The sequence below is a fragment of the Natrix helvetica genome, assembly GCF_964273705.1.
Source record: "Natrix helvetica genome assembly, chromosome: 2".
Lineage (NCBI taxonomy): Eukaryota > Metazoa > Chordata > Lepidosauria > Squamata > Natricidae > Natrix > Natrix helvetica.
This window is the reverse complement of record NC_138552.1, coordinates 132439295-132461651: the sequence shown is the minus strand read 5'-3', so window position 1 is coordinate 132461651 and position 22357 is coordinate 132439295. Positions and strand designations below refer to the sequence as shown.

The window sequence follows — 22357 nt, the reverse complement described above, 5'->3', positions numbered from 1 at the left end:
TATTTGTGTTCATTATTTGAAGGAAAAAACCACATGTACAGACACTTTATATGCAGCCACGCTTGCAGAGTATTTGGAAACTATAATTACTCCAGAATGGAGTAGCCCATGTATTTACTAACTTGAGAGAACATGAATATATTTGGTATGAATAAGATATGATACTGAAAGTGTTTTGTTTATTACAAAGCTTTATAAAGACATTTTGTCATCTTAAAATGCCAATACATTTTTAGACATTGATTTGACATTAACATGATAATATGCAAGTGTATATAATCTTTAAGTTCCTGAAGAATATGTAGGAGAAATCTCCTTTGTATATGTTAAATCCTATTTTTTATATACTGAGTGTATTAATCTATTTTAATCGATAATGAAAAACACAAATAAATAAACATTGCTTGATTGGCTATGTAACCTTTTTTGTTGAATATGTGAACCTGGGACTACCTGCAACATTCTTCTGTTTTGACTTTGATTATATTAGTTGATTATTAATGATATTGTATATTTCCTTCCAAAAAGAAAAAAGAAAAAAAATTGCTCTAAATTACCAACAATGCAGGAATAGTAATAACTTCGAGATCCTCTAGGGCATGGGAAATGAGTGAGTCATGTATTCCATATTTTTTAAACTGTGTAAAGGACTCCATATTTATGTGAAAAGAAATCTGGCTTGGCTATCTTGAAATTTTGGCCAGTGTTATTTCATGAAGTATTTTCACATGGTAAATGTACTTCTGCGCTTTATTTAAAGGCACAGCCCAAATCTAATTCAAAATATAAGAGCAGAATGATATATGTCCCTCCTCAGAAATCCAATTTAATACAACTATTTTTTTGTAAATATTCATGGGGTTAGTGTCTAAGCATCTGATCCAGTGATGTGTATCATATTCTTCCTCTTAATGTAGTTGTGCCCACATCTAGTTTTATAGTAAGGATGCAGGTCCTAGGAGATAAAGTCAAAGTAAGTACCGAGGCAGACACGAAACTCTGCCATATTTAAATTTAACAAGTCACAAAATAGAACCATTAAGCTTACAAGGGATACTGAAGGGAGGAAGCAAGCAAGTAAATTTAGATGTAATTCCTGAAGTGATTTAGTAGAATCATCTAAGGAAATAAACATACATACCTGAAGAACTCAGCAACTCCTGATGGTAGGCGGCAAAACGTGCTTCCATACAGTTTTTCAGTTTCAGGACAACTGCAAGGTGGATTTGACTGTTTTTTATTACTTACTGGAATCCATTTTCTAGAATTATTTTCATTCTATTGCTTAAGCTAAAGACATTATTAAGATAAGTCCAATTTTCAGTGAAGCAGCAGTCCTGTTTTATTGTGAATGAGCTTTAGCCTTTACTAACCTTAGTTTCACTTGGCTGGCATACACTCAAAGGGCAAAAAAATTAGTGAGTATAACATTGGATGAATAAATAGATAATGTACTCTCTAATGATCCATAAACTAAAGACATACCTATTTACCATTTTATTAATTCAGGTACTGTACAGTATATGAAATATTTGCATATATCTTACCCAGCAGAGTACTCAAGTACAATTAATATTCTTTATAGCATGGAAGTGCATTAAAATGCTTCAGTGCTAAATATAAGTCTTTGCCATTCTGCTCTCTAACTGCAGAATTATATTAACTTGATTAAGGCCCTTCATTGCAACCAACAGTTCTGCGTCTGGAAAGGAAAGATTACTAAGCAAGGACCAGTTCACTTAGCTGTTTGTCAAAAGTGCATTATACAACTAGCATTGTTTGAAAAAGATATAGGGTGTAAATAGTTGCTAATGGCTGTAAACACAAAATAGTACCAAAGAAACTAAGGAATGTTGTGTTTGTATCTATGTGTTGACTTAGTTCAGGAAGGACAACCAGAAAATGTGTTGATGAGGGCTTGGAATAGTGTTGCATTTTTCTGTAACTTTCTGTACCAATACTGTTTTTGCCTATTGAGTCGGTGTTTTGCACAGATGAAAAATCATGAGTATACTTTAAATGTATTGTTGATTCTATTGGACACAGAAGCCTTTATGGAGATCTATGGTATACAAGAGGGCTTAAACTATGCGCACAGCATATGTTCCTATTCCCAACATACCAGAAATCACAGGATTTTCTTTATTCTTTCCCACCAAAATCTGAAGACCTATTTACATATACATTTAAGAATTATAGGATCATTCACCATTTCCATGTGATTAAGGAATGTCCTTGGAACCCCTTATTTACCTAAGAATGTTGGAATGAAGCGTTGACTTCTAGGCCTCCATCTCCCTACATATTTTTGCACTTGTATTACAACATTTAATTTTAAAAAAGTATAGAGATAAACCTAGCTCAGAACTATGTTCAGATTTTATCAATTTTAAATCTGCATTCAACTCAACCTCTAGAGATAGACTGTGCACAGACTCAGTAAATCCACTAAATTGTCACTAAATTGTATGAAAACTCTTGTGTAAAAACTTGATTTACCACAAAAGGTCATCTCACAAAAACAATTCTCTCAGTGAAAGGAATCAAACAGAGCTGCATTCTGGCCCCATCATTATTCAATCTTTATATAAATTTCCTAGTAGCCTGTCAAAACATTCTGTTCCCCCCCCCCAAAAAAAATTAGCACCTAACTAATCACAGTCCTATTTTATGAGGATGATACAATCCTTCTGTCCCAGACTCCATTTATCTTAAAATATGCACTAAGATTATTTGCCACTCATTGTAGAAATAATGAGTTAGCAATAGTGAAAATAGAAAAATGTTGGTATTCATTAAATTAAATGCCCAGGAATCCATACATGCCTATTAAGTGAACACAAATTAAACAAACTAATATTTTGAGGTACCTTGGAATTATCTTCCAGGCTTCAGGTCAGAGAAACGTACATCTAGATTATGTAGCACAGAATGTCTAAAGATCAGTCTTAGCAATTGATTATTATTATTTTTTTACAGAACAAGAGGTGCCTTTTTTTTTCCAACCAGCTGTCCTAAAATCATTTAAAACCAAAGCAAAGGTCCAGTTCTTCTATGGTGTACAGCTTGGCCCAAACAATAATTATTCCAAATTAGAAATTGTGCAATCTAAATTCTTAAGAAATATCCTCCAAGTACCATGCTGTGTCTCTAATGTTACTCTCTGCTGTGAAATGAGATCAGTTAAGATTGAGACAAAAAAAAAAATGTGGCTAATTTTCTTCATGTACTGGCTGAAGTTAATTTCTTTTCCCCATAGGATTCACACACACACACACACACACACACACACACACACACACACACGGTGACATTAGTTGACAATGTTATTGCTAGATGGCAATTATATCTCCTTGATAAACTGTACTTTTATGGCTTTTCACAAGAGGTTCTCCTTTCTTTGGGACATGAACAAGCCAACAACATTTTAAAACAACACATTCTGGGTATGGAAAAACCAGGCTCTGCTGACTAGGAAGGTTTTCCTGAAGAGCCAATATTTAGACCAACAAGATACTTAAACAATATTATAGTGTCCAAGATGAGAAGGGTTTTAACACAGGCTCCATTACATGCTCTTCCTACAGTCATTTTAGAAGGCAGCTACAAAACTATTTCCTATGCTGTTCAATTAAGTCTATATGATACAGACATTATAGAATCTGTTGTCCATATTTTACATTTCTGTTGCTTTTATACAGATATTAGAATCTGTTTTATATCTCTTTACCTGGTAAAAACACCCAAGTCACTCGAATACTTTCTGCATACAGATTCTGCTGTCTGATGAAAGGGACTCTGTACCTCTCTCTGGATGTTGCCAAGTTCATTTAGGCTGTTAGTAAAACAAGATTTAAGACAAATAATCCCCAACCCTCAATATAGTATATCTCTGACTTGTAATGATTGATAGATGTCAGTTTATTTTATTTCATTTATTATTTAACCTATCTTGGAATTTTAGTTTTATGTCTTATTTTAAGACAAATGATAATTTGTTATTTTTCAGTCCTAAAGTCATAGTTTACAGAGGTAACAATAGTGAGAATAATATTATGTATTAATTTGTTTTAGTTTGTGTTTTATTTTTGGTCCTCCTCTTTTATTTTTAAACAGTTTGTTAATTGTTTCATTGTATACATTAATTTTATATATTTTACTCAAATAAAACTTGATTACCACTTCATATTTTTAGCTCTCTTGTAAATGAAGTTGCTTGTCAGATGCACACTTGAAAATCTCATGTATTGACCTTTCAAAGTTTTTGTATAAAAGCTCTTAGTTTGTTCTTGGTCACACTTCATCTTGTCATGTTTCAGCCAGTCAACTTCTTTAGGTTGATACGTGTGTCTATGGGTGTTTCTCTTGTAGTATAAACTACACAGAGGGGAAAAAAAAGACGTGGAACGTAATTGTACCAAAATATTTGGCCTAATTAAGATATATTTCATCACATCTATTTTAGCTGGGTTTTAATCTACAATGTACATTCCTTTTAACAAATTGTGCATTTCACACATATTGTGTCATATGTAAAGCTCTTTGCTTGGAAGAACTAGTCTTTTTTGCTTTAGCATAATTCACAAAATCAAGAAGTATGATTATATGTTATAAGTCAACATAATGCAGAGGTGGGCTTCTCTTAATTAACAACTGGTTCGTCTAATGCAGAACCGAAAATCTGAGCGCATGCATTCAAATGTGCTTCGCTCGCGTGCACACCTGCACCTTTGACGCTTGTGTGCAGCTTCATACACCCGCCAATTTAATGCACGCAGCTTCCAGCACATCTTCTTGGGCAGCTGCGGTAAGTAGAGCGGGCAAGGCGTGGAAATCAGCTGGGCTGCGTGGCCGGGGAGAGTGAGCCAGAGAGTGAGATATATAGGATGGGATAGCACCGGTGGGTGGGTCCAGCTGGTGGTTGGAACTACCAGTATGGGTGAACCGGTCTGAGCCAACAGCAGCTCACCTTTGACGTAATGTTTTAAAAAAATCAGAGTGTGAGACACAGCAGAAGGATGCTAATATATTAGCACCTATACAGTAGTTCATTAATTTGCACTATGGCTGAATTTCACAAAAAATTCTATTATGATGATTAATTGAGTTTTCTTAATATAACAGTGGTCCTGTACTTTAGGATTGTTCGATAGCTTTGCTGTATTCACTTGCTTCCTCATGACAAAAAGTTAAATTAAGTTTCTTTTTAATGTTAAATTATATGGTTGTTTGAAAATAATCTTTTCAAATACTTAACATTGCTACTGCAAATGAAATTTAATAATAATTCTAAGGCAGACTTATGAATTCCTGCACTCATGGGATCTAGAATTGTTGCTCAATTGTTAAGGCATGGTTATTTTTGAACCTTGAATATTTGCATGTTAATGGTTTTTTATTTTATTGACACAAGAGTTTTATCTTGATGAGATTTAACATTTTTATTTTGGAATGCAAATCAGAAACATAGTTAATATTTCCTTATAAAAACATTTTCCACTTGTATTTAATAAAGTAATTAAGACAAGAAATGAAGCAGTTCGCACGTCGATAGTATCTGTTGTAACTGTTGTATAATTCTCATGGACTGAATGCCAGGGGAACAATGTGAATCAGTTGTGTCAACAACCTCTTAATGTGTAAATTTTATGTTCATTTTTTGTACAGTCAACAGAAATGGATTTACTTATATTGGTTGTATGGGGAAAAGGAAGTAATTTTGTCTTTTTCAGATGTTTTGAGGTTGATTATATTGAAAAATGAATCAATTAAAGAGGACATAATAAAATGCACCAGGTTGCCCACACTAATATGTAGCTTCAATTGTGATTTGCCTTTGTCAGTATTATATAACAGAAATCTGAGTCACATAAAACGCATACAAAAGAAACTGTAATCTAGTAAAACATTGGTTTTTAGTATTCACTCCTCTATTTCTTTGTTCTCTAATCACCGGGATATAAACCACCATTCATGTTTGTTGTCTCTGATTTTTGCCTTGTAATGTTAAAAATCAAAACTCTATATTTAAAAATCAGTTTAAAATTCCAAATATAAAGCTCACAGTGTGAAGTCGGCTTGTTTAGCTGGTGACTAGAAATTAATGGAATATGGGAAACAAACGCTAAAGACTTAGTCTTTGTTTGGGCTTTCAGTGTTTTGTGAATATTGAATCATATCTTAGCATTATGTGTGAAACAGGCCAGGGGTTTTCTAGCATAACATTGAAGCTTTTATGTCTCTTGTCACCAACTGCTTTTTAACACCTGTTTTCATGATGGTTGCTTTTCTAATTAAATTGGTTGGTCTGTTAGCATTCTCTTCGGGTTTTTCTTTTAATGAAATAAACACCAAGATGCTATTGATAGCTAGATGACGAGACATTATTTGAATGTTCAATTACATAAAGTTAGTTGCTGGTAAACACCTGCTTTTATGAGTTCAGATAGAACTGTTAAAGAATTCATTTTAAAGCAAGACTCACATATTTTAAGCATCTTTCTACTGAATTGATTTTACTCACATCGGATATGATTGCATGAATACAGTTGTATTAATTAGAAATTATATTCACATCCTCATATTATCAGATGCATTTGATAAGTTCCAGTTGGTGAGAAACATGGGAACAGGTAAATTCAGCTAATGATTTACATGTTCAACGTTGCCCATCTTAGCTTGCTACTTTAATTAGAGTTTGACCGCCTAGGTTAAGGAGATAGTTAACATCTGAGAGAGGGAGAAGCATCAACCTTTTTGAAGGAGTCAATGATCAGGCTAGATCAGAAGTGGAAAACTGTGTCAGCTGCTAAAATCTTTACTTTAGATAACATGTGTCAGTAAGCGATAATCAGTCTTTTTTTATTTTATTTTCTAAATTCATTCAAGTCAGTTTTGCCTTTTGTCTGAGGTCAAACACTTCCTTGGTGATCTTCTTTATAGGTTGAGTTACTATTTTACAGTGCTTTTTGCTGTAACTGTAAAAGTGTACACTTTGTAACTTTAAGCAAAACCGTGTCATGCATTGAACTTGAACTCCTCTTGGTATGAACCAACTAATGTGAACCAACTATAGAGTAAGGTCCTTACTCTGCATCCATTCATACAAATCTCCCCTTATACTGCACGAAGAGCATTTTAAAGGGTTCAAATCTGTTGAGGATCATTGGGCAACAAGTAGGAAATAGCAGTTCCAATTACCTAATGTCTATATTTTATTTTTGTTGATCGTACCCTGACTTTCTATCCATGCAAAATTCAACATAGCATTCAAGAGTAAGAATATTCAAATTAAGCTAAAATAAACGTTGGTTTATTAAAATCCTGATAAAAACAAATGTATAATATAAATTAACAATTAAAAGCCTGGCAGAAGGTTTTTATATTTTCTGAAAATTTCCTAAAAACTGGAATTTGAGTAATAAACTATAGCATAGTCTGGCCCCTATACTACGAGTTGAACCATAAACAAGGTTAATCTCTAGTTAATCTTAATGCATGTATTGGTTAATAAGGGGTGAGAGATGGAGATCCACATACCTGGCAAAATTGTGTTTGTAGGATGAAAAGGAAAATTATAAATCTAGCAAATGAACAGAGAAAACTCTTAACACACTAGATAAAAAATGTTTTTGCTTTGTATCTAAATCAAGAAATAGTCCGCCAATGAAAACCAATGAAGCTATATCGCAGTTTGTTTTTCCAAAGCAGAACAAAGCGAGTCCCTTTCGGGAGAGGGGGCGGTATATAAACGCTAATAATAAATAAATAAAATAAATAAACATCTTCTTTGCTTTAGTTTTTTCTATGACATCCAACTAGTGTTGGTCTCATGCAAAATACTATCTTCCTCTCAATGAGGATAGTTCTCTAAAGCATTTTTTAGAGAAAACATAACTAGTGTCAAATTTATATTAAACCAATCCAAATGTATAATTTAAATTGAACTAAGTGATTTATATTCATAAATAAATATAAAGTAAAATGTCGTTGTAAATACTGCCATCTTCAGACAGGACTAATACACCATTCTCGTTTCCACTGGAAGATCCAGCTATTTAAAATTCAAGGCAAGAGGAAATTACACATTTACAGATTAGTCTATTTTTTTCTACTTTTATTTTTGTTCTCCTTCCTACCCATCTGGCATAAGAGCCCAATTTTACTTTATGAATATGAAAAAAAATGATGAACATACTCAGGGAATAAGGTAAACAAAAGAAGTGACTACCTATATTTACACTATCTTGTAAATAGGCTTGTAAAACGATGGGTATGTAGTTGGCTGAGACCCTGACATTTCTATGCACATAACATTGTGCTTTTTCTGTGTAATACATTTATACATGCATTTATGTAAGGAGAAAGAATTAAAGGAGTGACATGATCAATAGCATTTGGTGCACTAACTAGGAAGCAAACTATTCATTTTATCATTCTGAAAGTAATTGCTTTAGAGAAGATGCAAGAACACAATAATGTGCTAAGGGGATTCTGCTTGAGGTATATTAAAACAATGAGTACAGCATTTAAATTTGTCAAAAACCGCCTACAAAAAAAGCCACAGGCAATATCTTTTTAAAGTACGGAATAAAAGAATATTATGCCTGGTCATGAATTACTTATACAGTAGCCATGTACTAAAACTCCTAGCAGCCCTTCAAAATTTAATTGTTAAAATAGTATAGAAGACATTGGACAATTTAATAATGTAGAACACTGATTCATTTATTACTAGGAAAAAATCCCGAGAATTGCAAATTAATTCAAAGCATAGCATTATATTAACAGTACCAGACAATTTTGTTAACAAAAGATGCTGAGCATAATGGCATTGGCTTCATAGATGATGACAGCATAATTAAGCAAGCAAAATGTACAGTGTATCATATGAGGAATGGTAAACCAAGTTATTTTAACCTTGCAGGCTCCATGTAGAAAGAGAATATATAAGCATCATCATCGTCACAACAACACACAATGGCTACTTTGGCCCTCATTGACGCAGTTTCCTTGATATAGTTATGGAGCTTGTATGCTCTGAGGAAGATGAAAGATATGCCAGAGGTTTAATCATATTGGACAGGTCTCATCAGAGGAGTCAAAGACTGTCTCTCCCATAAAAATATGGTGAGACATAAATTACAGAAATTAATACCAGCTTGTTTGTCACTGGGGTCAACAAGGATTGCACTAGGTATTGGAGTTCTTGGACATCTGGTGAAAAATGGGCTACTGCACTCAAGACTGTTGGCTGAGCAATCAAGCCAGCAGATGCAGAACGATTGGAAGGAAATATAAACAATATAGAGTGATAATAATGGAATCACAAATAATAATGGAATTGAAATGCTGAATGCCGAAAACAATAGGAGCCAACAGGATGAGGTTTACAAGTATCTGGGCATATTACAGTTGGATAATCAATCATAGACAAGTTAAAAATGTGATTAATAAAGAATAAATCCAAAGAGTGAAAAAATTGCTAAAGTCAAAAATGAATGGTGGAAACACCATTAAAGCTATCAATACCTGCGCTATACCTGTGATATGATACTCTGCTGGAGTGATTAACCGGACATAAGCTAAACTGGACAGTTTGGATAAAAAAACATGAAAACAGATGTCTATTCACTAACCCTGTAGTGATGTTGATAGATTATCCATACCCTGCAGAAATTGAGCAGAGGTTTACTGCAATTCAAACAAATTGTTAAAGAAGAAAAACATGCATTGGCTGATTATTGTTTGTTTGCTTGTTTGTTTTTCACTCGTTTTAATCTCCCATCTTCCACAGAGATTATGTAAAAAAAACAGTCACAAACAAACATGACGGCACATGAAAAAATAAATAAATAATGTAATTAAAAACAGGAACAGAATGCCAACAAAGAAAAGCACTAGCATAGGTTTCTGCAAAAGATAGGAGACAAGTGGATAAAAATAAAAACTACAACCAAAGTATTAAAAAAGAAACTAAAGGCTTGGTTTTGGCTGCTCAAGAGCAAATTATTCAAAATAATGCAGTCAAGGTCAGAATTGAAAATTCATCAAGTAATTCAAATTGCAGATTGTGCAAAGAAGCAGCATAAGCAGTACATTGTATGCTAGGTTTTATACAAGAAGATTGCACAAACTGATTACAATGAATGACATTTTTTCCCCACTGAGGAAAAAAAGAATCAATCATCCTGCATTTCCAGAAAGAGTAAACAGCTCTTTTGAACAGAGTTTATGACTCACTTGGCCATAGAGGCCTTTCAAAGTAAGAGGTCCAGAAGGTCCAGACCATCAATTTCAGTAGCAGCTCTTGAAACTATTCTCTTAGAATCCATGGTAATCTTATAAGCCATAAGATGGAGGTAGAAGAGAGACTCATAATGTATAACAAGTGCAAAGCAGGTTGTTGCAACTGGTGTCAGTCTATTTTCTTTGATAAAAGTTAGACCTGTGATGGCAAACATATGGCACGTGTGCCACAGGTGGCATGCAGCGCTGTCTCTGTGGGCAGGCAAGCCGTTGCCCTAGTTTAGCTCTACCACGCATATACACGTGCCTTCCACCAGCCAACTGATCATCGAGTCTATACCACGCATGTGGGTGGAGTGGGGTGCATGCGGGTGGGGCACATGTGCAGGGGTGGGGTGTGTGCGGGGGGCCACATGTGCATGCACAGACGGCATGCAGGGTGCGCATGCACAGGAGGTGGGGTGCACGCACAGGGGCCATGCACACATTGGATTTGGGGAGTTCAGGCGCACGCTCAATCTGGAAAAGGTTAGCCACCACTAAGTTAGACTTTCCTAAAAGATTAAAGCCTGGGATACAAAAAAAAAGTAGGTGTTCAAATTGATACCTTTATATCCATGCACATCTATTCTATGTGGTGAATCCTAGTGGATATTAATATTGGTCTCTGAACTGACCATAGATACTTTAAGTATCAACATATCCTGAGTCTGGGTAAAGTCTAGTATTACTTGATTGAATCTCCCATTTCCTTTCTCCTTGCTGCCACCTTTGAATCCACAGAATCAAGACATTCTGTCTGCTGCCAGATCTCCTTTAAAGACTAGGCACTACTGGACACAACCGCCTGTTTAGGCCATACCACGTGTTGGGTATGTCTATGTATGTGATATTTGGCAAATATCACATGAATATGGTTGCAGGACCAGGGTGTCTTGAGCAATATTAAACCCAGTTAGGCTCTGATTCTGGAAGCAATAGGTAGCAAAATGGTGGCATGGATTGGTAAGTATTGGAGAATTTTATTTTCTGCCTATTGAGTCTGCTTTACAGATGCCTTCTTTGTTCCATTTTGTGCTATGTCAATAGCAATAATATAATGACCCATAGTGCTTTACAACACTCTCTGGGCAGTTTAAAATGTAAGCATTTTTTTCATATTGCCCCCAACAATCTGGGTCCTCATTTTACTGAGCTCAGAATGATGGAAGACTGAGTAAACCTTGAGCCCCTCAGGATTGATCTCCAAGATGTGAGTTTGCCTGCCATGCTGCACTTTAACAACTGCGCCACCAGGGCTTCAGACTGAGTTTCAGGTATTTCTGGCATACTATAAAGTATACTTGGTTATAGTTCTTCCAAGCTCAAATATAAATCAGGGAATCTCTCACTAACCAAAACAGTTTCCTAACAAGGATGCAAATGCATATATGGATCCAATGAGCTTCACAATGAGGATTAAAGGTTATAAAATCTGCGCTGAATGCCTAATGGCATCATAATCATACATCCTAATCTCTCTATGTATGCATGTTTGTGTTACTGTAACAAAGAACATTGAGTAATCACTATATGTGCATCTTCATTATAGATATTGAAATAATGAACAAAATGTCAATTCCCTTAGAAATTCAGAATAACAGAGTTGGAAGGGACCTCAGAGGTCTTCTAGTCTAACCCCCTGCTGAAGCTGGAAACATACTATTTCAGACAAATGGTTGTCCAATATCTTCTTAAAAACCTCCAGTGTTGGAGCACGTACAACATCTGGAGGCAAGTCATTCCACTGATTAACTGTTCTCTCAGAAAATTTCTCCTTAGTTCTAGCTTGGTTCTTTCCTTGCTTCTTGTCCTGCCTTCAGGTGCTTTGCAGAATAGGTTGACCTATTCTTTGGAGAATAGAATTCATCATTCCTTCCTTCCCTCCTCCATATTTAAAAATATTTTTTAAAAAACCACTGATTCCATATCTCCCATAATTTAAGTAGATATTATGTAATTTTAGGAGGGAAATCTTAGTTCCCCTTTCTGGCAATACACATTTTTAGTAGCATGGAAGAATCTTGTAAATTCAATGCCCCAAATATAGGCTAGGCTTCCTGAAAACTAACAAAGCTACAAAAAAAACCCTTCATCTGTTTTTAAAGCATAATAAAATTAGATTCTACGTTTCTGACAGGTTTAATAACAGAGCTAGACTGGGGACTTCCCATTGCTAAATCAGCAACTTTCAACTTGATCCTCTCCAATCCCTTCCATCCGTTCAGTGGTATATTACAGAAGTTATTTTAGAAGTCATTGAAATGAACATTGAACAATGGCAGCAAAATATGGTATATGACCCCTACAAACTGCATTTGTAATACATGTCTGTATTGTATACATACTGATGCTATAATTTTTGTAAGGTAGTTCAAGAATTATCTTACAATTTGGGTATAAATGAAAAAGAATATTTCAATGTAAATTCGTTATATAGTAATGTGCTCTGCTCTTTGGTTTCTTTACGTAGGTAAACACAACAGCAGGAAGCTTTCTTTTTTAGGAACTGGGATGTTTTAATTAACATGAGAGGATTGCATACCATGTATAGAGTTGATTAAAAGCAATGCTAATGGTTCACGATGATTTAATGGGCATCTACTAGCAGCCTGAACTGAATCTAATTTTTGAAACTGTTTTTGAAAGAATAAACCCTGTAAGGAGAAGCCCATCTGCTCCCACCAATATATGCAAGATGAGCATCATCAGTAAAACAAGAAATCACATCCCTATATTTATATTCTATATAAACTCTTGCTGTGTGACATAATCAGTGTGCCATGTAAATGATAAAAGAATAAATTCTGTAAGACTTCAACAGAATGTCCTATTATCTGTGACAGAGGATAAATAATATGTTGTTTTGAAATTAGGTAAGGACTACATTTCTAAGTTAGTTGGTCCTAGAATTCAAGACGAACATTCAAATTTAGTTACCATATGTTCCACCCCAATTAACAGCACTTTTAATCATGGCGATGAAATGTGTAATTCGTTTCAATGATGCTTCTCATTAATACATTTTAAGCTGTTAGGTAGTTTATTTATTTAAAATATATGTGTGGCTGCCATCTTAAACTACAGCTAACAGCAGCTCATACAACAATAAAAATGTGATACTATTAAAAAAACCCATAAAACTGTAAAACATGACCAAACATAACCCGTGCCTCCACCCCACTTGACTCCAGCACCTAGATGAAAAGTTGGAATGGCTTGAGTTCCGGTTCCGGCGGCGGCGGCGACGGGCAGCTCTTTGCCCGCTCCGGCTCCCCGGTGGGCTTCCCCACTCCTTGGGGGGCACAGGACACCCCGCAGAGGGGTCCTGCCGGAGGGGCGGCATCGCGGAGGTCTCCTGCAGCGGCGGCAGCCGGCGGGGGCTCTCTCGCGCGCCCAAGGCACCGGGGAGCAAGCTCGGAGGGCGCATCGCGTTTCCACGCCTCGCGCCTCGCTACAAGCCGACTGGAGAATGCTACAATTGAAGGAAGCAGCTGCGGTGCGGTGAGGTTGCCTCTCTCTTCATCCCTTACTTTGCATGAAGATTTGATTCAGCTTTTAAAACTTTAAAACAACTTTCGGAGCATTTTGGAGGTGCGGCTGGAGGGAGGGGGGTTTCCCCCCCCCCTTGGACAAGCGGCAAGAAACAATTTTGCTCTCAGCCCCCGGGGAAGGAGGAGGGGGGAGAGCCAACGAATGAAGCCTCACTTAGGCTGAGATGATTTTCTTTTCAATTTAATTTTACATATTACAATGATTTGAGGACTTTTGGAACTTTCTAAAACTTTGTTATGCCTCTGTGCCCAAAACTGGCAGGGCAAGATGGCACACTTCCGTTGTCTTTATGAACTCTGAAACCTGACTCCACCTTTAAAATTCAGGCTTCCGGTCTTTGTCTCCGTGTCTCCCAGAGGAACCTCTTGTGGATTGGTATTTTTTTAACCTTCTAGGGGAAATTTTCTATCTATTGCCAGACTTATTGGAGAGATTCTCTTCTGCCTGGTTATTCTGCTCCCGGATTCACCTGGCTACCCTTCTTTTCTAATTGCTTACTTCATATTTGGACTGAACTTTTAACGTTATAAAGGATGGCATCTAAAAGACCCCCTCCTGGAAAACCTGGTTTTGCCACTTCTGCTCCAACATCCGCAACATCCAGTCCAGCCACACAGTCAAAGATAACAGAACTGATGCAACATAAGACTACAGAGATGGACTTTCAACAAATGCTTCAACAAATTCTACAGGGCCAGGAGGAAATCAAGAAACAGTTAAGGGAAATGAAAGATGAAATTAAAGAAAATCAAGCCCAAATATATAAGAACTCACAAAGACTGAATCTTGTGGAAGGGGGGGTGGAGGAGGTGAGGGGGGGGGTGGAAGCCGTGCAGAAAGGGAACAAAGATCTTGACATCCAACAGATGAAATTAGAATTTGAAAGAATGTCCTATTATCTTAGATTTCAAAATGTTATAGAAGAAGATGGGGAAAATATAAGGGACATCATGACAAACATTCTGGCTGACTATACACACAAAGAAAAACAACAGATGGGGTGGGACATAGATCTGGTTTATAGAGTGAACTCAGCTTATGCTAGAACACACAATTTACCCAGGGAGGTTCACATTAAATTCCTTAGAAAAACCACAAGAGATGAAATTCTGGGTGTACAAAGGGGGCAAGCATTGACATATCATGATATGGAGATAACCATTCTGAAGCAGATCCCTAAGAAGATTAGAGAAAAAAGAAAAAATTATTCGCAATTAGCGAATAAATTATACCAGAAAGGGGTGTGGTTTAGATGGTTGATGCCTGAAGGTATGCTGATATTCTGGGAGGAGACAAGAATCAGAATTAATTCACCCATAGAGGCGCAGGCCTTTATGGAAAAAAATAAAACACTCCTAGAGAAACCACCAGATACTACAACGGACACGCAGGACACGGGAGGGGCCAGAGCTCTGCCAGTGGAGGGAGATGGGGCAATAGCAAGAAGACTCAGATCACAGAAATAAATATGAAAATCATATTATTATAAATTGACCGAAAGTGAAAATGGAATTATATTTGGATTTTATATTGTAATGTTTAATTTGATTGAATTTAATAATAGAACTAATATGCTGATTATAATCAATTATATACTAATGCATTATATATAAATGTACGCTATGGGTATGGAGGGAGGGGGGCCTCACACACTTTGCAACTGCCAAAATTTGTATACCTGTCCATTTACCCTTTTCCCTATAAATTTTGAAAAACCAATAAAATTTTATTACAAAAAAAAAAAAAGTTGGAATGGCTTGGAAAACTCAGAAAGTGTGCCCTGCTTTTGCTGCAGGGTGTTCCACAGGGCAGAGGGGAGCCATGGAAAAGGCATGTCTTTTTTGAGGTTCCACTGGATGGTAACATTTCAGGGAAGGAACCTGGAATGTGCTTATCCTATTTGATCTGGTAGGGCAGGTAGATCACCTCTGTGATAGGTGGTTCCGTATATAACTTGGTCCCATGCTCTGTAGGACTTTCAAGATGATAGCCAGCACCTTAAATTTCACCTGGAAGAAAACTGGGAGCCACTCCAGGTTCCCTATCAGAACTGCAAAGTGGACAAACCTAGAAGTGTCCAGCATTGTGCACACCACTACATTTTGGCTCCTGCTATAATTTTCATATGCTTCTCCCCTGAGAAATCACAGCAGGAAATCATACAGAAATGTTTATTTTACAAATCATGGCAGGAAATCATTCATGAATGTTTGGGAATTGTGATCAGAGGCAATTCTGAAGGATATAAATAAAAAGTAGCCATTTAATTAACCCCATTATGGAGATTTCTTGATAAATATATTTATTATATTTCACTAATAATGTGACTTTCTCAACTGTTTAACCTTTGTTAGCATAGCATTACAAATTGAGATATATAGTTGTCTCTATCATGTGTGTGGTCATCCTGCACTTTGTATTGTCTTTTAATTTTAGAAGAGACTTGATTTACCTTGGACAGATATCCATGCTGATAAAGACATGATAACTCCTTAATTTTGCAACTTTCAAGTGATGTTGGAATTAGAGACAACCTTCTGGTGGTGTAGAATTTGTGCAACTAGAAAACTTATTAAGTTTTAAAAACTTTTTTCTTTTTTCTTTTGAGATAGTATAAATTTAGAAAAAGTATGAAATGTCAAAACTATGTTTTGCATGTGTATGGTGAAATCATTGATTATATGCTTGACAGAATTGCCTTCAAAAAAACGACAGACTATTTTCTTACAGAAGATGAGGATTTTGTTTGTGTAGATTATTATATACAGATTGATGGACCCAGTTTACATGTGAATGGTCAACATTAAAATCTGATTTTACATTTAAAATGCTGTTTTTAACTATCCAGTAATATCCTTTTTTATCCCATCAACTATTTCTCAGGTCTTTCCAGAAAATCTAGCCCTGTATTTATTAAACTGTCTTCAGTAATACAGTGTGAGTCTGCAATAGAAGCATTGTTCCCTTTATTTAAACATTCATATTCATAGCACATGATAAAAGCTCCCCACTGAATGTGGAATATTTGATGACTCGTTATAATTTTGGCGGCAAGCACCTTTTTCACAAGACCTTCAAGTTTTGTCCTATAGCAAGAAAGGTTATTTCTAGCACTTGACCCAGTAAGTATCATCTGAGTCAATTTCATACTGCAGTTTCTAAGACTATAGAGTTAATAATTCAACTTGGGGTTTTGTTTTGTTTTTCTTAAATACTTAAATGATAATTCCACAGTAGTTACTTGAAGGGCAATGTTCTTCTCTTGATCATTTAACAACCAGAGGCAACTACTTAGGGAGATTTGATACTGTCAACCTACATGCTAACCCTGGATATGCTGTGGGTATGCTGAATCAGTGTTTGGAATCAAGAATAGCTTGGCTTGTAGCTAACCTTCGCCAAGCAAGATTCAGCCCAGAAAAGGGTATTCTTACAGAAGTTATTAAAGACAGCTTATATAATATGTGCTGGTTTGGTTGGCTCTTTTCCGTGGCCAATTTCAACATGCTGTGAAAGGGGCTTTGTATGAAAGCCTTGAATATGCCATGAGAACAAGCTGCTTGCAATTATTTATAATATTAATGTGCTTTTAATGCATTGTTGCGATTTTATTATAATGTTTGTTATTTGGTTGCTTCTGACTGTTTATGGCCCAGGGGACATAATTTTGTAAACTGTACATTCATCCCAAAGTTAATAAAAGAGAGAAGAAAATAAGAAAAATGTTCCCTCTACCTCAGCTCAGTAATAGTGATATATATATATAGAAGCATTGATTTAATACAAGGGTTTCTTTACTTTATGTATTGTAAAGTGGCATATTTACTATGTATGTTGTAATCCTTTCATTTAACTGGAGCAACAGAAAACTCATAAGAAGAAATAATAATCTCCTGAATAACTTGCAGTAATGAGAAACCTGATTGTGACTTGATTCTGATCTGCTATTTAAATGTAGGAATGTGAACTCTAGCTTTATGCTATGTCATAGTATACACTCCTTTAAGTGAGATAAAAAATGTTGGTTACTTATAATACAATGCACTTTACAGAATCAACAGAATTTCTTTTTTCTAATCTTATTAATATTTCTACATTCATCTGGCTTTTTTTGGCTGAAGTCTTAAAGGAAGAAAAACTAGCATTCACAATATGTGTGGTGAAAATTACTACAGGGTTAGGGATACTATAGATCAGCGCTGTCAAACTCCCAGCCCATGGGCCGGATGTGTCACATACTGGCTATGTTCATGCCCAGTTTCGCAAAGGGGGAAAAAGTCCCAATATGTCAGGTCATGCTGCCGTGTCAATGTGAGTTTGATATCCCTACTATAGATAATTTCCAGTTTGATTCATACATTCCTACCTGGTTCATATATCTAGACCAGATCAAACACATGTGTCATTGATTTATCTATTTCACTGGTCATAAGACTACTGGTAGCAGCAAAATGAAATGTCAATTTTACAGTGGTCCCAAACTATTATTTATAGAACATTTTGAAATGAACGGAAGGCTTCAGTTAATTAAGTCAACTGGTTGGAAATCCTTGTTGTATGGGGAAATGGTAATTGCCTTATCTTATAAAGACTGAGATAGAAATGTCATGATTTGACTCCAACTTTATAAAAGGGCTTTTGTCCAAAGAGATCAATCTCACTATCTTCTTATCTCAGTATACTATAGGAAACATAAGATTTAAGGGGATAAAAGGAGTAAACCAATTAGCCCCATCTCTCTTACATGGATCTAGTTGGAAACAGATTTATTGAATGGATGTAGCAGCTCAGAATTACAAACTCAATGTCCACAAGATGGATTGTGATTTCCTTTGTTCATGTAAATATTTGTAGAATTAGAGATTAAATTTGGATCACACCATATTCTACTACTTTTTGTCCCTTTCTGTAATTTCAACATATGAAAGGAACATATGGTGACTACGGTATTCTTGTAATAAATTGTAACATTGCCACTAGTGTAGTAACTAGCAATATTTGCAGTTATTTTTATTGGTTTTAGATATTTATTTTAATTAATATTGCATCTCTAATTGGGGGAAATATTTCTCCTATTTCTTATTAATAGAAATAGAAATTAAAAAAAATCTCTCCTCCCTTCTGCTGTTCCTTTCAGTGACAGTGAGCACTAGGAATGTTCCAATTTTGGTTGATACTACAGTTGAAAATGTTATAATTTAAGTTATTAAATGTTTAGAATATTGCAGAAATAAAGCAATAATGTGGTAGTCATATTGCTTTATATAAGAGATTTTATGATGCGGCAAGTATCAGGTAATTTAGAGGAATGTTTTTATTTATTTAATTCAAACATTTAATATTCTACCCACTAACCCAAAGGGATTAGATAGATCCACAAAGTAATATTCAATCAAACTTTAATCTTCAGACTGAGTTTTTAATAATAACAAACACAATTTTCTTTTCACTTGGTAACTAGATAAGTTAATAACCAGTCACATTAACATGACAGAAATGTAATGTGAGTGGGGTGAGGGGTTTTTTGGGGGGAGTATATATTGTCAGTATCTTTCTGGGCATGTGCGTATCCATACCTTGCAAGTAAAGTCTGTCTTTGAATACATTGTATGCATTTTAGACCATATTTGGGACTCTCTATCAACTTTCACTGTTATCAAGGATCTACCGCTGTTAAACAAAATTGGAAAGGTTTTCTCTTTTCCCCTTTCTTGAACAGGAGAAAAAGTCTTAGCTTGGTCAACCATTTTTTCCCTAGCCCAGCAGAATATCTTTACATCAGAGAGTTCTTCCTATTGCATTAATCCATAACAGATAGATCCTGGTAGGTTTTTGGCTACAATTTTGTCGGAACTTCAAACAAAAGGCAACACCTTTTTCTCCTCTTTGTGGAATAAGTAAATGAAAGACAACTCTCAAATTAAACATTTTCCCTATCTTTCCCCAAACAGGCTTGGATTTAGAAGCTGCTATTATTATTATTATTATTATTATTATTATTATTATTATTATTATTATTATTATTATTATTACTACTACTACTACTACTACTACTACTACTGTTGTTGTTGTTGTTGGAAGCTGATTTTGTTCTGTCTCATTCTTGTGAAAGCAGTGAAAAAGTTTGTTTAATTGAAAACTCTGTTCTTTTGTTTAGTGGATGGATGTATACATAGAGCTGCTGGTCCTTGTCTAGTTGCTGAATGTCGCAGTCTGAGCGGCTGTGAAACTGGACAAGCCAAAATCACTTGTGGTTATGATCTACCAGCAAAATGTGAGTAAGCTATTTCATACCTTTTTTGTTTTAAAAAAAATCAAGTGAAATTATATATTATTTATTTACATTTATATGTTTATATTGAATTTTCAACAAATTAACGTAATGAAGCATTCATGAAATTAATTAAGTGTGGTTTATGATAACTTTTGTTCTTTGGAAAATGGAAATATTTTAAAAGCTTAGTTTCTTCTAAATAATTGGATGCATCCAGCTTACTTTGGGAAATAGGACGGGTCACAGATTTATGCCTATGAAAAAGCCTTCTAGCATTTTAACAGAATAAACATTTTAATTTTGACTGCATGGCTGTAGTGATGGTGGTTTCATCAGGAGGCATAGTTGAAATGTATTCTTTTAACTTAGATGTGTGGCACATAAAGCTTTATATCCCCATGTAATGTCACACAGAATTAACCAAGGATTTATTTTAGTTATTAAAAGGTTATATTCTATTTTATCCTGTCCTTATTACAGAACACCTATGTAGATTGGTGTTTCTCATCTTCAATGCTCCTTAATCTTTTGATAGCTGGCTTGCGTAGTTGATTCTGTTCAGCCTTGGCCAAATCAAATGAGATGAGGTCATTGAAACCAGGTGTGATTAATTTCACTTTGGAGTCTGTATGAGTTGTTCAGAAAGATCCAAGATGATGCTATATATTTTCCGATTTCGAAGGGGTCTGCCTGCCATCGTGACTGGAAGAAGAGGCATAAGGCCTTTCTTTGTTCTTATTTTTTCAAAATTGTATTTGTTAGTGTTTATATTCTTTGATATTTGTGGAGGGTTTTTTTCCCATTGATGTCTTATGTACTGCTGTGTGTTATCTTCTCATTCTGCCTTTAAATAAAGCCTTTATTGATGTGGTCATTCCTTCTGAATGCAAATGTTCCTGTGATTGAATCCTGCTGGGCTGAGGACAGAGCAATAGAGAGATGCATGGCTTTTGACCTGATACAGATTCCTTGGGAGCAAATTCATTTTAAGTGAAAAAAGATGAAAGTGATTTATGTTGTTTCAGCTCTTGGGCATAGATTGATTGGCAAACACTATCAGGACTTTGTCACACCTAAGCATTCAATGGAATACTGCTTTCAATATGAGAATATGTTTTTCTCACTTCAAAATCTCCAACTGACAACAATCCCATTATATGTAAATGAAGAGATGGTTATCTTCTTTTCTACGTTACATAATAGTAGAATCTTTCTTGGGAACGTAAACACCAAAATAGTAATATGCAGCTTGGTTGTATAATAACAGTTATTAGAAAGTAGGCTGTATTTTATACTGTAAAACTCGCTGAATAATTTGGACATTCAGGGTCATTTCTATACAGCTCAAAATTGTCAGGTGTGCTGCTCTGTTCCAGAGGTTGCAAATTTCTGTTCTATGCTTTTAATCAAAATTAATATGTTTATAAGTATTAAATGTGTCAAACATTTAATCAAAATTAAATCTGATATATTCAGTACTCCAGGTTGTCGGCACTGTAAAATCAATTTCAGTCCAAGAAAAGGCCCATGGTACAATTGAATGAACATTGTATCTCAACCTGTGCAAAAGTTTGAAAGATGCTTTTATGTAATCCCATCCCTTACAAAGCTGCTTCGTGAAGGAATGCATGCCCCCAACTTCTAACCAAAAGGAGGTTGTGTTGCTATGTTTCACTTTGAAGGCTACCTTGAATTGTCCCAATAGATGGAGGAGGCTTTTGTGTATAAGCAGAAACCTCTTTCAAGGAATGGAACTACAGCTTAAAGCTGAGAACTGCTGAGAAGTGCCAATAAGAGGCAAATCATGCTACCTTCCTGCCACGAAGCAGCTCACACAGGTAAATTATAGACATCTTATAGATCTCAATATAAGAATATTCTTTGCCTTCCTACTAAAGTTGGAAACTTTTTTATATCTTAGCTGTTCTCAAGCTCAACACCCTTTTGCAGCTTGATTCACTTAGAAAAAGATCTTCAGGATCTTCAAAACCCAGAATTGTTGGGACAGTAAACTCTTATTTCCCATCCATAAAAGGAGGCTCCTTTGGGAAACTACTCTGCAATAGTCTTTTCTTTCATTCAACATTTCATCCCTTCTCTGACCTCCTGCAGAGAATCTGAATTATGTTGCCTGTCATATAAATAGGGATGCATAAGCTAGGGGCATACACAAAGCTCTGAATCTTTAATAAGAAACCATTAATTTTAGGCGTTACGCGTGTTTCTTTGAAGTATCCCAGA

At 35.5% G+C, this 22357-nt stretch overlaps 1 protein-coding gene across 2 annotated transcripts in view; it reads left to right on the top strand.

Annotated features, from left to right (window-relative positions):
- MACROD2 (mono-ADP ribosylhydrolase 2) overlaps positions 1–22357 on the top strand; it is a 1131713-nt gene that overhangs the window by 210372 nt on the left and 898984 nt on the right. For both annotated transcript variants that reach the window (XM_081941614.1, XM_081941613.1), the window contains exon 5: positions 20000–20116. In XM_081941614.1, the coding sequence (XP_081797740.1) occupies positions 20000–20116 (117 nt within the window). The remainder of the gene's footprint in view (positions 1–19999; positions 20117–22357) is intronic.